We start from the raw sequence: 15,395 nt of genomic DNA on the forward strand, positions 1-15,395 counted from the left end.
TTCAATTATTAGTTTTTACTATCACCATCATTACCACCATTCTTTACTCTCCATCGATATTTTCACTCGTCGCGATTTTTGTATGAAAACTTGAACTAACGCATGTACTGAAACAAATTTGGAATGAAGTGAGCATAAAGTAATTCATCAGGTTACGAATCATGAAAAAATATAGACATATGTACTTCTTATCTTCTGAACACATTAAAACCAAAACTTGTTTTATAATGCTAATTTCTAGTAGTTTCGACAATATCATCTACACGATCATGTAAGTAACTGAAACAAACAACACACTAATAATATGCATTATAATCAGAAGCGGGTTTTGTCAAGATTTCAACCATGAAAATTCTGAAATCTCCACAAAACCCCTTCTGATTATAATGCATATTATTAGTGTGTTGTTTGTTTCAGTTACTTACATAATCGTGTAGATGATATTGTCGAAACTACTAGAAATTAGCATTATAAAACAAGTTTTGGTTTTAATGTGTTCAGAAGATAAGAAGTACATATGTCTATATTTTTTCATGATTCGTAACCTGATGAATTACTTTATGCTCACTTCATTCCAAATTTGTTTCAGTACATGCGTTAGTTCAAGTTTTCATACAAAAATCACGACGAGATGAATATCGATGGAGAGTAAAGAATAGTGGTAATGATGGTGATAGTAAAAACTAATAATTGAAAATAAGGTTCTTAAGGATCGGAGGAATACTGAAAGTTAAAGTCCAGAATAAGATGAAGAATAAATAGTATATATTTGTAATATCCCAATGAGTAGAAAAATCAGATTTTCTGACGTTTCGTGACTCAGCGTAAGCCACTTCTTCAGGGATTAAATAACCAAATTAAAATTAATCCAAGTTTAAATAGTACAACGGAACAACACGAATATTATCTGCGATCAATCGAAAAATCAATGTCATGTCATTTCGGTCAAGGTGATTCATAAGCGTCATGCATGTAAATTTGTGTGTGTGTATGTGCACTGTTGATGATGAAAAATGTATGATCTTTATAATGACAAAGGATAGAGCTTAATTTGTAAGGTAATGGTGTGAATTTAAAGAATAGATGCGCTTGTCCTGTTTTAACCGATTCTGAATCATGCCACCAGACGTTTTCAGTCACTTATCGCGGTAACCCCAACTAAACATTCTTTAACGATTAAACAACATAGGCCCGTACAACAGTCTGTGATTTCATGAACTGATGCCACGTTTTCGTCTGACCACACTTCTACATTGTTGATGAGGAAATGTTCATACCATTTCAGTTATATAGATATTTACATCCTCGTAGGCTGAATTTCTGTCTTCAATTATTTGCATAACTACTCTCAGTTAATGTGTTTAAAAAGGTATTACAGTTTTCGAAGCATCATGGTAAGTCACTGATGGTAGTTGTGCTTTTTTAAAGAATTCGACTTCAGTTTATTTAAGTGTCAGAAAGTTTGTGACATAAGTTCACGTTAACTCTCTATATTGCTTCTCAAATTCAAACTTACTGAATTATTCGCAAATCAAATACTTAATGCTTAATTCGGAATTTATATTTTAACTTTTTTAAAACAAGACAAGCCAATATTGAGATTGAAAATTGTCTTCCATTGACCTATACTTTTGTTTTAGAAACAAATTAATAATTGGCATTCAATTCCTGTAGATCCACAGGATTTCAATTTGTTTTCGACTTTAAATAGTGGTCAAGCTTTCCGGTGGGTATCACTTTTTTAGGAACTTAAGTGAATTATATTTTTTGAGGGAACTAATGATATTGATTTTATTTGTATTACATCAAAGTAGGGAAGTGGAAAGTTTTGTTCAATGGGATCTCATTTTAAAGTGTTTAACAAATAAAGTTTTGTTATGTACTTGTCTGCTATTGATATTGTTAGTGTCAAGAAAATTGCCCAGATAAATTAGCTGATATTCAGAACAGTATCCAATTACCTAACTTATAATTTACTGATGTTATACTTTCAAAAATACCTTTCGTATTATATTAAGATATTTCACTTAATCTTCGGAATACATTTTATTTATCCATGTCTATGTAGTTTAGTTCTGAGCTACCTTGTTACAAACAACTTAGAGAAATAACTTTCTCATAATCTTTTAGTGTTCAGTATTGAAAGAAATTCCCTGAAGTAGTTTAACATGTTCTCACTAATTATATAGTGACAGTTTGTTGTTATCCCTTTGTTTATCAACGTTTCCACTGAAGGATACAAATCTTTGGTAGAGATTGAAATTTTCACTGTATTCACGTAAGAAATAATGATTTGTTTGGAAATTACTGGTTAATAAAGGGTACAATTTGTTCCCTCTAGTACGATTTCGGTGTGACACGATCAAATTTTTTTAGGTAGAGGTTACTAGTTCATATCTTCGTTAGATTTACAAATTAATTGTAGAGTTTCGAAAAGCAGTATATAAGTGATCGTATAATAAAACTCGTTCTACCAACTTATTATTAAACGTTTTACTCCATAAAAAGCTGTTTCTTAAAATAATTTTTATTCCGTTAAACATTGTATGTAATGGATATTAATCACCACCCATTTTATCAATAACTCAAGAAATACGGCTGTTGCTGTACTAAACACGTTGCGAATGCCCCGTAAATCGATGGTTGTTAGGTTTATTTCTAAAAGCAAAAAAGACATTTGTGTTAAAACTAACAAGTGAAAGCCTAGTATTTATCATCATGCTTTTCTGTAATTCGCTACTACTAATTTTTTGTACTAAATGGTTTTGTAGCTATTCGTGAGAAAAATAGAGGAGGAATATTTTTAGTAGATTATTTCTCAAAATAATGCTTGATATTATTCCTCTATGTGTGAATGATGATGGTCTTTTCGTGTGAGTTATGTTTGCACTTTATTCCGGTTTTGTTTTCTTTACAATCTCTATAATAACTGACTGTTTTTTTAGTCATTCTTCACGTCTAAACGTGACCTATCTCTTCTAGTTTGGGAAGAAAATCCTCTTGATGTATATACAGTTTTACTTACAAATGATTGTTTTAGTGTGTGGAGTTTATATTCTGAGTTTCAATTAAGTCTACAAAACTTTATAGTTTTAAAAGACCAGTAACTGAATAGATTGGTATATTAGCATACCTAACTGAATTTCCCAATCTCTGTTGATTAAGTCGTTAAGCAAATAAGAATATCAACTGATACACTGTTATACATAGGTTGTGGAGTACGATATATATTCCGGAATTGTCATGAGGAAATCGTTTTTCTTTTCTTGTTTATCTTAAGAAATAAGTTTAGTGAAACTAAAATTTATGAACGAATCAATCAGACATAAGATAACAGGTTTTGGATTTTAACGCGAAATTCATTCATCAATTTGGCTAAATAGCGTTTAAGTATTTTAGCTAATGTCAGTTCGTGATGAAAACCCTAAATCTAGTTCTTAACCCTGACCATCAACTGTAAATCACACCGTTTTTTAACCATCATTTAGTACTAGTTAGTAGGTGAACATTCTTAAAGTCACTTTAGCGTCACCTAAAAGTCGTCCATTAATCATAGTCTCATTATCAATATTATTGACTAATGATGTGAACTATTTCTTTCCAAAACATAAATCTCATACAATTGAAGAAGGCCTAGTTATTTTAACAAAAAAAGTAATGAAACGATTATTTCAACTATGATTTATTAGATAGAAATAAATAATATAAAACCTTGACAGTATGTATAGAGTAATAGTAGAGCTAACGCTATAATTCCAATGTTTTAACTATTAAACCATGTGTATTATTTAGTTCAGATTGTTTGGTTGTATATTACAGTATAAATTATTACTATAGCTTAGATGGCATTAAACCGATTTATCTAGACAATTGTGACTTGGGTTTATTATTGTATACTACTGATTATTTGTTGGTTAACTTTCTGATGATCATGTCTAATTAGATAGTGAACGGTAACTGAGCTAAATAATAATAATCATATATCCACAAAGATTTCAGTCACATTTTGAATGGTGTATTATTTTGAAAAATATATCTTAATATTAGTGTCCTTATCATGGTACTATTTTTATCTTAAATGTTAATAATGGAAATAAGAACTGTTGCGTCTTTTGCGTAAATCACCAACCAATCTACTATTTTATTAACATTATCAAGGCGGTTCGTATAGAGAATACTTCACTCGGCTTTGTTAATATCACTTTGTCATGCAATTATAAGTAATCTTATGCCTGATTTTCAACCTTACCAGTAATCATAAGCAATCCATCTTTTATCAAGAGTTCAACCTTGTTGTTCTGTGTTGAAATGAAAGATGACACTTTCCAAGTTTAAATAAGTAATGTTAAGGACTAATCAAAGGGTTTTGTCTCAGCCTTTCAACCACTGAATATTTTTATAAGTATATTTCAATCACATTTGAAAGTTGAAACATCTAAATATAGCTTCTAAGTATAGCTTTATTTCCTACATTCAATACTTTTAGCTCTGCAAATCGTTAAACAAACTGAAGTATATTTGTTTCTCATGAAGTAGATTTACTGTTAAAACTTATACATTTGTTTCTCCATATTATAGCTGGGTTTTTAATTCAACTCTGAATGAATGGCATGGAGTAATAAATGGTCACTTATGGCGATTACGTCAAATGGAGGATTCTAACCCAGTTGAATATTATCTTGAGAAAAATTCGAAAATAAAATTAAACGATGTTCCTTTTGATTTACGTGATTACTTTAGATTGGATATGAATTTGTCTGATCTAGTAAAGGAATGGTCTATAAAGGACAAATGGTTTGAGAATCGTTTCTCTAAAAATTGTCAAATGGATACAGCACGTGGTTTACGCTTATTAAGGCAAGATCCAGAAGAAACATTATTCTCTTTCATTACATCAGCTAATAATAATCTAACAAGAATTACCAAATTACTTTGTAAATTGTGTAGTGAATATGGTAATCCATTGTACTTGGAAAATGGTGATCTAGGGCACTGGACATTCCCATCACTTGAGATACTTGCACAACCTGGTATGCAGGATAATTTGAAAAAAATTGGTTTTGGTTATCGTTCCAAGTTTATTACGTACGTGTTCACCATTCACAATTATTTTTGTGCTCACTGGAATCCAATATATTGTTTTATAAGTATATCGATAAACTTTCCGATTGCTTTTTCATAAAATGACTCTTAAATGGCTGAATTTTGTATCAGGTATATTCACTTAGTAAGCCTTTAAAATCTCGTGTCATCTATGTGAGATGCATCTCGGAAAAATGCAACCGAGATCCCAGCCCGCTTAACTTCATCCAATTAATATTTTCCACTCGCTTGATTAATTTTTCTTGTATCTGGATATCCGTCAGTAACTTCCTGTATTCCTGATGGGGATAGGTATGCCACTAAGTTTGAGAATAGAATAGACGCGTCCTAAATGAATTTTTGTTGATAGGTCTTGCCAGCTCTCAGACTGTGATATAAGTAGCACTCAGAAAGGTAGGGTTAAACACCACTAACTTTTCTGCCTAAGAGCTTTCTAATTGTAGCATGGAGGAAGTAAATGGTACATTCTATCGAAACTTTCTACCCTTATATCAGAAGTAAGACCCTCAGGTGTAGTGATCGCTTCTGGTGACTTTAATACGTAACCAGTTGGTATAATAGAAACGTAAATATATTTAGACAGGTCTTTTTGGGTCCACCCTTGTGAACATATAACGATAGTTATTTTTAACATCTATGCACATATGACCGTTTATCTTTAGCACTCATCGACTTTATAACCATCAACATCACGACAATGATATAGGAAAAAGTTATCCCAAACTATGCAACACTTCGAATCACAAGTTACAGACTCCATCTAAAACCATCATCCTGAGCTTCAAGTCTCCACTACCATTTCTTTTTCATAAAGCACCTATCTTACTGGTTTTGTATTTGCTAATAACTTTCTTTAAAATAATTTTCTAGAAATTTTAATAGGAAGTTTTGTGAAGTTCATGAAATGAGTTGGTTCCCCATCAATTCATTAGATCATTAATTATTTGAGTTTTAAAAATGTAAGCCAGTATATTTTGGACGGTCCTGAATTTCTATCTTCTATCGGGTCATTTGTGACCAGTACTGTAAAGATTTTATATCGTAGTAAACCAAGTGTCTAGTGCTTCTCTCTCTCATTCTTCAAATTTCACAAATCAACTTTAATTTATCATGAAGTTTGAATGACTATTGAATATTTTATTAGTAACAACTTTAATTTTCCTAATTTTTCAATTAATTCCATATTAACACTTGCTCGAATCATGTAAAATCCATAAATAATGTTAATTAATTTAAAAATATTATATAGTTGAAATCATGAATCAATTGAAGCTAGACTACTATTGAAAACCTGGAAGCACTGGACAGCCGTTTCGTCCAATTGTGGGACTCCTCAGCAGTGTGCATCCACGATCCCACCTCGCGAGATTCGGATCCAGGACCTATTGGTCTCGATCAGAAAAGATATGTATATTTGGAATGATTTGTTCATGTTTATTGATATAGTTTATAGTTGCCATTCGTAGGGTGTGACTTCAGTTTTAAGCATTCACTTTGAACATAGTCATTAATATTTCATCATTGATCTTTCAAAGATTAAGTAATTATTTCGATTACAACACATTTAGTCAATTTCTTAACATAAGTAGTATTTGTAATTTACTGTGCGTTGTTTTCATGAGTGCGTATATGCACATAATTTGTGTTTCACCTGGTATCTGAGTGATAGCAAAAATGACCACTCAGTAAATTTGGATTGTAGCTAGCAGCGATGCCCATGATGGATGTTTTGTCGTATTTGGGATTCGTGAGTTGAATGTACCTGCATCCGAATATTGATGTTCACAGTGAGACGAAATGTTTTTTTTCAAACACTAGCACGTTACTCACTGAACTACTGTGTTTATGTATCCCATGGTATGTTCAACGAGTTTGAATTTATAGGCAGTTATTTGATTTTCCCACATGTTAGCGACTATCTGGGCTTATTAGCTTGGTGGATAATGGATTGGAGTTTAAGGCGTAATGTACTAAGTCTGAGTCCCATTTTGAACGTCAGCATTAGTTATGATACAAAATGCACTTCGTGTATTTCACTTCTAGCCACAATCTGACTTTGTTGTAACTTGTTACTAAAGTACTGTCGAGACAGTCGGTTTAGGATGCGCATATGCTGATAAAGGGCGATCATTCCAATTCCTAATATTATCATCGTTAAAACATAGACTTTTGTAAACGAAGTGACATGGATTTTAGCTTCTGTCGTGCCCTTATAAAGCCTCATGAGAGGTTTATTAATCTTCTCATCTTGTAATGTTTCGTTGGATCCCCTTACTAATGATCGTAACAGCTGATATACTTTTCGTAAATGTCTAATTTATACTCATGAGGAAAAATAGTTTCTTCTTTACCGTATCTATCTGAAATGAATTGAAGAATTGTTCCTTAAATACCTGAAATCTATTTGTACATAAATTACGAGCCTTTTTCTGAATATTCTCATTTTTGAATTATTTCAGACTTGCTGCCAACTGGCTTTTGAAAAATGGAGGTCGATCTCGTCTACTTGAACTTCGTTCCGTGTCCCATGTTGAAGCTCAGGCATTTCTGCTTCAAATACCTGGGATCGGAAAGAAGGTCACTAAATTTTATTTTGTTCTTCCTTATATTTCAAATACTTTCAATGCTATGGTTAACACTGCTTTGTTTTCCTGATCAAATTGTACACGATGAAGTGCAAATTTTCTGACTCATGGTTGGCAATCAAATGTTTCAAATACTGATTTACCACACTATCCTCTCGTCAGCATTCAAGAGCAGTTATTTTAAACCACTTCAAATACTGAATTCTATGGACATTTTATTTTCATCTCTTCCTATACTAATCATTGTCCATAGATTTCAATTTATCGTTTATTGCGAACTAGCATATTACTGGAGGAACCATTTAAAGTACGCGAGTAATAGATGGCTTTGTCATTGTAGTTTAAAATTATTTAGCAGTACAAACTAGTGATCCGGGGTTAAACTTAACCTTCAGATCTCACAGCAAGATGGATATCTTTCGATTATTGAGTTATAATTCAATGGTACATATATTCAATATATATTATATTGAACGTACAATCAGTTAAATACTTCGTGATATTTCTTAAGAAGCTATGTTTTGACACAGTTAGTCGATACAGGTCACCCAATCGATACAAAGTTAGCTTTCTAAGTTATGTGTAGAATTCTATCAAGCGTACACTGCACTTCCAGATCTCGTTTTCGTGTAAAGTGGAAGCCATGGGTTTGCACATGGATAAATCTACTCCTCGTGAGCAGAAAAAGTTTTTCCAGACTCTTCTAATTAATTACAAGATGTTGCTTGCTGTTCTTAATTTTGCTCAATCTTATTTGTTAACTTTATTCTAATATTATTTCCTTTGGTAATCTGGTTCTTTTAATTTCTCTTCATCCTTCCCAATAGTTACTTATTAATATTTTTACCAATAATACTAAACGTATACATTGAAATGAGTAATTTTCAACTTACTCTTACATTCCTTGATTCCTATTTTAATCCTAGCATATTTGGTTACAATTTTCAACTAGTGTCAATTAGTGGTCTTAAATGCTGTCAGAGGTATGCCGGCAGTTATCACTTCCCGGTTGCCCACACCGTGGAAGGGTTTTTCTAGGGGTACATGAAAAGGAAATTGGATTAGAAGTGGTCTTATTGACCTGAGAGCGTGACCGCAGTGCCCAAGGGACAACTGCTTGAGGTCGGTCACACACGACCTTTTTGTGGGTAGTTTTTTTGTTAGCTCCGTACTTGTTAAGATCTTAATGCCGGAGACGGATATGAGTGGGATAGGACGATGTGTGCATTTTTAGAGTCGACCTTTTCTAACCCCACCCCTCCTTGTGGGAAGGCAGCATCGCTGTTATGCTGGTTGTCTGAAGGAAACACCTTACTGCCGTCACACCTCTGTACAGTCGACGGTACGACTTTGGACCTTGGGTTTGCTGCTTTTAGTCTTACCGCTCTTCAACCGACCTGTCTGGCATGGTAGGACCTTGAGGAACGGTTTTTCCAGTCAGTATAGCTTGATTGGTTCATCACGATAGGCAAGCATGACCACCACGTCAAGGTCACAGCAACAGTCGTGTAATTTTGTCTTGAGTTTACACCATTGAGTTAATGAGTGATTACTGAAATATATATGGTTAATTGATTCATTACAATGTATTTGGTATTCATTTTTCTACCTGTATATTAATATTAAGTCAAGATATAGAATTCATTGAAAATAAGTGTTTCATCGGTAAAACTGAGTTTTTTCATATTCATGATGTTTGTATTAAAATATTTAGATTAGCCAACTCCAATCAATTTAGTATACAGGTGAAATCATCATGTATTGTTATCGATGCTAATGTCAGTCTTACTTTCTACATGAGTGAACATTACATATCACCGACTTTCATTAGACCTTCGGGAATTCGTCTTGAATCCTTTCAATATTAGAATTTAGATTTTTATCCAACTTGAAGTCAATTTTCATTACACAGAAAAAAGAACTATTTAGTGCTCTTTGATTTTTAGTGATAAACAATAGGTTATGTCAACTTGTGATGAGAGACTATCTTAATTTGTATCTACCTAGTTAATAAACTGATGTTTCTAAAAATCAGTTATCCATACCTATGTGGAATGTTTAGAGTTCATAAATCAATTCTCGAAGAAATATGTGATATACTTTGTGCTTTTTCCTAGTAAATTGTAAATTTAATTGTAGTTTTGTTGCTAAATAAGCTTAAGTTGTGTGAAAAGAGTTTTCAATAGTATTTTAGCTTAATTCCCATGGTTGCCTAACTTTCGTACAATTAGAAGTAAAATCTTAAAACTTTCTTTTTTCTTAAACGAATTTAATCTATTTCTGATAATCGGTGTTTTCTCCGTTAGTTCTATCTGATAGAGCATGTCCAATTGAAAACTGCTTCCATATTTTCTTGCCTTTACCACAATTTTGATATATGTTGTTTTTAAACAGTCTCTTTTCTATGTAATAATTTTGCCTTGTGTTTGTTGTATTACTTTCGAAAGTTATCCTGATTGATAGTACCAATATTTCGTTAACCTGAGTTAGAAGACCACACAGTCGTTAAATTTGTCAAGTGTATATCGTAAAGGAGATATTGAAGCACAACATTAAAACACTTTTGTTGCTTGTTTTACTTTTTACTGTTATTTATTCATCAATTTTTCTCAAAGTAAACTTTATTCTCTCTTTCTGTTATTGTTGTGTTTCCACAGGTTGCAGATTGTATATGTCTTATGTCGTTAGATAAACTAGATGTTGTCCCTATCGATGTCCATATGCTTCGTGTTGCACGTGAGAAAGGAATTCCCGAGGCATCCTGTAAAACTATGACTACAAAATCATATGATATTATTTCAAAGTCACTTAGTGATTTTTGGGGAAATTATTCTGGATGGGCACAAACGGTAAATTTCGGTCAATTTCACACAATATTATATACATCTATTCATGTATGTTTCAAAATAAGCCACTTAGCAAATTGATATCGGCTGAAGAAACTTAATCACCAAGTAAAGGCTACATTTTATAAGATTATAATCAAGTTATCAAGTCTGATCTATTGAACGAGGACTATACTACTCATAAAAGAACCACATTTTACTGGAATTAGTTTATCTAAATTCATGAGGTGTACTCAGTTTTGACGAAGATAAAGCTATTAAACAAAAGAGCACTTCATTTTTGATTTCTTTTGATAATTCGATGGATAATTATCTATCATATGCATCATTTTAAGATTGTCTTGTTTAAGTTCATTAATTTATAGAAGTGTGCTCCTTGGTTGATATGATAGAGACAAGGCTTCACATAAATTTCACTCTTTACATGTCATTAGACAGTCTGATTGTATATTTCTTAAGAGATTAGGACAAAATCAAATCATGTATAACGATGCTGATAAGTTAATCATCTTGAGATGTTGAAAAAATAATTTCACTAAATGTCTCTTTGACCATTGCTGGTCTCACTAAGTTGTTAAAACTCAAGGAAGTTGATTAAACACTATTAACAGACAGTGATTCTACAGTACATTAAATTATCCAACAAATGGAGTGATCACTATCAAGATTATTACTGAGAAAATGTTTCAGTGATTTATTATATGGAAGATACAGATGTAATGCGAATATTAAGTGTTTCAAAGTAAAATCTGACTGATCATGCTATGTCATAATCTTGAATTCAATACTGTGATCATTTAATTATACTATTTGGGACATTAGTAGCCATGTTAACACTTTTTATTTTAAATATAAACCAAGGTCCTTGAATAATTGATATAATGTGTGTGTTAACCTAAACTCCTATACTAAACTGACTGGATGAAGGATTCTAAGAAATTTTATCGACAGAATATATATGTATTCGTAACTCAGTTGCATTTTATAATTAATTGTTGTGTATGTAAAAAGTATCATCATAGTGTTAATGTTCGTTTCAATAATTTCTACTTGCAATGCTGATTAGTATCATTATAGTTCTCACATTGAAAGTGTGACGTAAAGTCGACGTAAACTCTGCTTGGTTACATGATAAGATTCATTCATTTTCCAAGAATTTAATATTTTCTAGTTTTGACTATCCGTTTCAAACTGCTAACAATATTCACTTGTATAAATACGTTTTAATTGTTTCCCTTTTGCCATTTACTGATTTTCACATTTATGGTCTACTAAGACGGGGATTTTCTGTTTAAACTTAGTTGATACAGTAACGTTATAACGTAATACTCTAGAGTTTTGATTAAGATCATGAACCGATCACTGCTAGACCACTATTGAAAACCTGGAATCACTAGACGGCTGTTGTGACCTAGCACGGAACCCCTCAGCAGTGCGCATCCATATAACCACACGCGGGATTCAAATCCAGTACATTTGGTCTCTCTTTCGCGAACTCTTAACCTCTAGACCACTGAGCTGGTATCCCTAACTTGAACCAGTCCACGATGTAGCGTCCCATACTAGGACGAAACGGCCGTCCAGTGCTTTCAGGTTTTCAGTAGCTGTCTAACATTGATCGATTTATGATCTCAATTAGAACTGAACAATCTTCACAACCCTATGCTGATAATAATCTAGACTTTTATTCCTGTTTTAGACTATGTTCATTGTTTTTGGAACTAGATAGTTTTGGAACTGTATGAATTTTTAAGACATCAGATTTATGTATAACATTTGTACTTAATGTTTATTGATTATGTATTTAATCATACGAAATAATTTAGCTTCAGGTTTAGGTAAACTATTTACTGAAATTTGTGATTCGTCTTTATCAGATTTCTCATTATACTTACTGAACGTTTTTCCAGTAAAATGCTCATTTGTTTTGTTGTTTTTTGTCTACCGCATCACTAAAAACTGTTTCTGTTTTGGTTTTTAATATACATTTTTGTTGTTAAGGTTTGTATTTTAATCAGTCACGTTTGACATACATAAATCCCGAGCCGATTGTCTCGGTATCGTTGTTAACTCACAATTATTTAAGTAATGATGGATAATGATTTACAATGAGACCCTGGGCACGCGTCTCTTTCTGGTTGGGACTTGTGAATTATATTTAACTACATTCCAGTGTTTATTTCACTGGTAGTCTCTATCCATCTTTACTTAAATCAATTTACCTAATCAATTAAACTATAATTTCTGTAAAAATTAGAACGAATATTGTTGGATGAAGTGATTTCATTTCATCCCATATTCTTTGTTGTTGTCACTTTATTAAAGTTTATCAAGGAGACTAATTGTATGAAATATGATTTCATGTATTGCTCATCTACTCCTGACAGTACAACCAGTCAAATAGTCATTCAATAAAATCATTGTTAAAAGTTCCTTTTATTTGTTTTGCCATCAATATTACCTACTGAAACATTATAAATTAACTAGTTATTATTCATTTGTTATACTTATATTTTCTCTAATTTAATATTTTAGATCCTTTTCTATACTCGTATAATGGAATCGAAACCTAATAAGTAAGCTGTTTGTTTAACATGACTTAATTTATTTACTTTCATAATGCTACAATGTCGTTAGGATCTGATATGTTCGGATCAAAAAGCAAAATTAATATTGTTTTACTCATTGTGATATGTTTGTTCAAGGTACGATATTCTTGTATTAAATTAAAATGAACTATGCTCAGTATGACATTCAGCATATGATTTGTTATAACTCGAATTATTTTTCATATATGAGATTTCATCTTAATTAATAATCAAAATGGGTGTATAAATCAATATATAAATGAGTGTATTTTAGTTTAGGGTCGTCGTCTTCGTGTTTTGAGGTTAATAAATCTTCACTTTCATCAGTCTTTGTGTTCGTAGTTTCTTGTCGTGGGAATAGCGGTGGTTCCTCGTTTTACAAATATATGTAATAAGCGATTCTGACATAACAATACGCGACGATCAGATATAACAATTGGTTACGCAATCATAAAAGTTGACCACAAGTCATAACGGAATCTAAGTTAGAAGTTCCGAGATAATTATCACTTAAATAAAAATGATTTATTGTTTGATCTATTGACATAGATAATTTTTCAATAGTTTGGAAACTTTCAAAGAAACATTTCAATGGTTAGCTTATTATGAAATATTTGTGAATGCTCTTTCATTATTCAGACAATTGTCGGCTCTTAGAAAAATATCGGGTGATATGAATTGAATGACAAAGATCGTTTTGCAAGTTCTTAGCGATTGGGTCCGCATGTGATTCTGACGTATTGAAAACTTTCGTAGTGTAATCTAGAACAACATATATAACTGAATTGTACTATGTTCAGTTAAAGCTTCATCAGGCTTCAATGTTTAATAACATTTATATGCATATATTAAACTAATATCGAACCAGTCAATGATCACATTGAAAGAGATTGTATAGCTACACATAACGAGTAAAATTTAAAAATTGATAATAAGATTACAGGTATACTAGGGGTGATAAAAATGATAATAGATTGAGTCAGTGCTTCAACATAGAAAAGGATGAATAGCAACTGGAAAGAATTGCCCAGGACAGAGTTGGATGGAGAATGCTCCTTCATGAGTGGTAACAGGTTTAAATATGTACTTATTGTTTAGACACTTTTGTCAAATAATCTTATATAACTTTGTCTCTGGTTTTTATGTATGCAATTTGGTTGTTCCATTTCAGAAAACTTAAGGAACAAATCAGTCGTTTCAGGGTCAACAGTTAATTTACCAAGCTCAAGGAACTTGAAATCGAATGAATGTTGAGTTATCATTCACCACCTCAGTTACTACTAAACATTTTATCTGCAATACATTCAAATTTGGATATTGTTTTAAAATACTTTGTTTTGAAAACTACAATTATAAATACTGGATTGTAACAAAAACAATTATACATGGAAGTGATTCATAATTCTGTAATTCATTATTGGTTGCATAACATGCAAACTTCAAATAGTTTACTAATCATGTTTATGATCTTCCTCTATCTTGTTTATTTATCATTCACATTTTAAGTCATTTCGGCTAGTTAACCTAGATTTTGAGCGGTTTATTCATGGTTCATAAGGTTAGTTCTGGAGATTGGTATAACTTTATTGCGAAGATAATAGTACTGTTAACTATTTGTTCAATTGCGTTACTTGGTTATTTCTACTTGTCTTACCGGTTTTCCAGTCTTACTTTCGAAGAATATTAGTTTCTGCAAATGTACATAGTTACCCCGTGGCCTTTCATTCCATCTGTTCACTTATTTGGTGGGGAGGGGATTATGTCAGTCTATACGATGTCTTTAAGTGTGGAAAATTTAGAGTACAATCATGCTACCACTTTTTCCTAAGTAGTTGTGATTGTGTTGTCTGGCGGCTGCAATATAATCTCCAGGTAAAATAACCCTCTTTCATTACATCATATGTGGGCGCATTTTGATTGTTGTGGTATAAATTTCTCTTACCTGGAGATGTGCTTACAACCACCGAATTATTGAGTCGATAAAACTTACTCCGATTTCTCCACATTAAGATGTTTTATATTAATTTTCACTTTTAATGCTAGGGAGATAAACCATTTCTATTGATATTGTTACTTTTTTAGTTGGTTATCAAGGCGAGTTTTGAAGGTTTTCGTTCCCAGGTTGGTGAAAACCGCACTTCCTTTGAAGCAACACCAGCTTCTTATTTAGTGGGCTCTCTCCGAATTATTTTCTAGCATTCAAAATTTATCGACCGAAATCCGTAAAGCAGATGCTTCTTGAGATGTTTTCGAACTATCAGAAGTAGGTTTTG

The 15,395-nt window shown here is 32.1% G+C and overlaps 1 protein-coding gene across 2 annotated transcripts; it reads left to right on the plus strand.

Moving 5' to 3' along the window:
• Nucleotides 1-1,391: 1,391 nt before the first annotated feature.
• Smp_074010.1 (putative 8-oxoguanine DNA glycosylase) lies at nt 1,392-14,594 on the plus strand (the record flags this gene model as incomplete). 2 transcript variants are annotated; one of them, XM_018798893.1, is made up of 7 exons in its annotated part: nt 1,392-1,394; nt 1,641-1,726; nt 4,579-5,085; nt 7,563-7,680; nt 10,346-10,537; nt 13,070-13,110; nt 14,294-14,594. In XM_018798893.1, 7 exons carry the CDS (start codon nt 1,392-1,394, stop codon nt 14,334-14,336), a joined length of 990 nt encoding a protein of 329 aa, XP_018650738.1. The 2 variants fall into 2 exon arrangements, with proteins under 2 accessions (XP_018650738.1, XP_018650737.1); XM_018798894.1 differs by having other exon boundaries at nt 4,579-4,941; nt 14,294-14,336.
• Between the last annotated feature and the right edge of the window lie 801 nt (nt 14,595-15,395).

Source organism: Schistosoma mansoni, chromosome 3, assembly GCF_000237925.1.
Source record: "Schistosoma mansoni strain Puerto Rico chromosome 3, complete genome".
Taxonomy (NCBI): domain Eukaryota; kingdom Metazoa; phylum Platyhelminthes; class Trematoda; order Strigeidida; family Schistosomatidae; genus Schistosoma; species Schistosoma mansoni.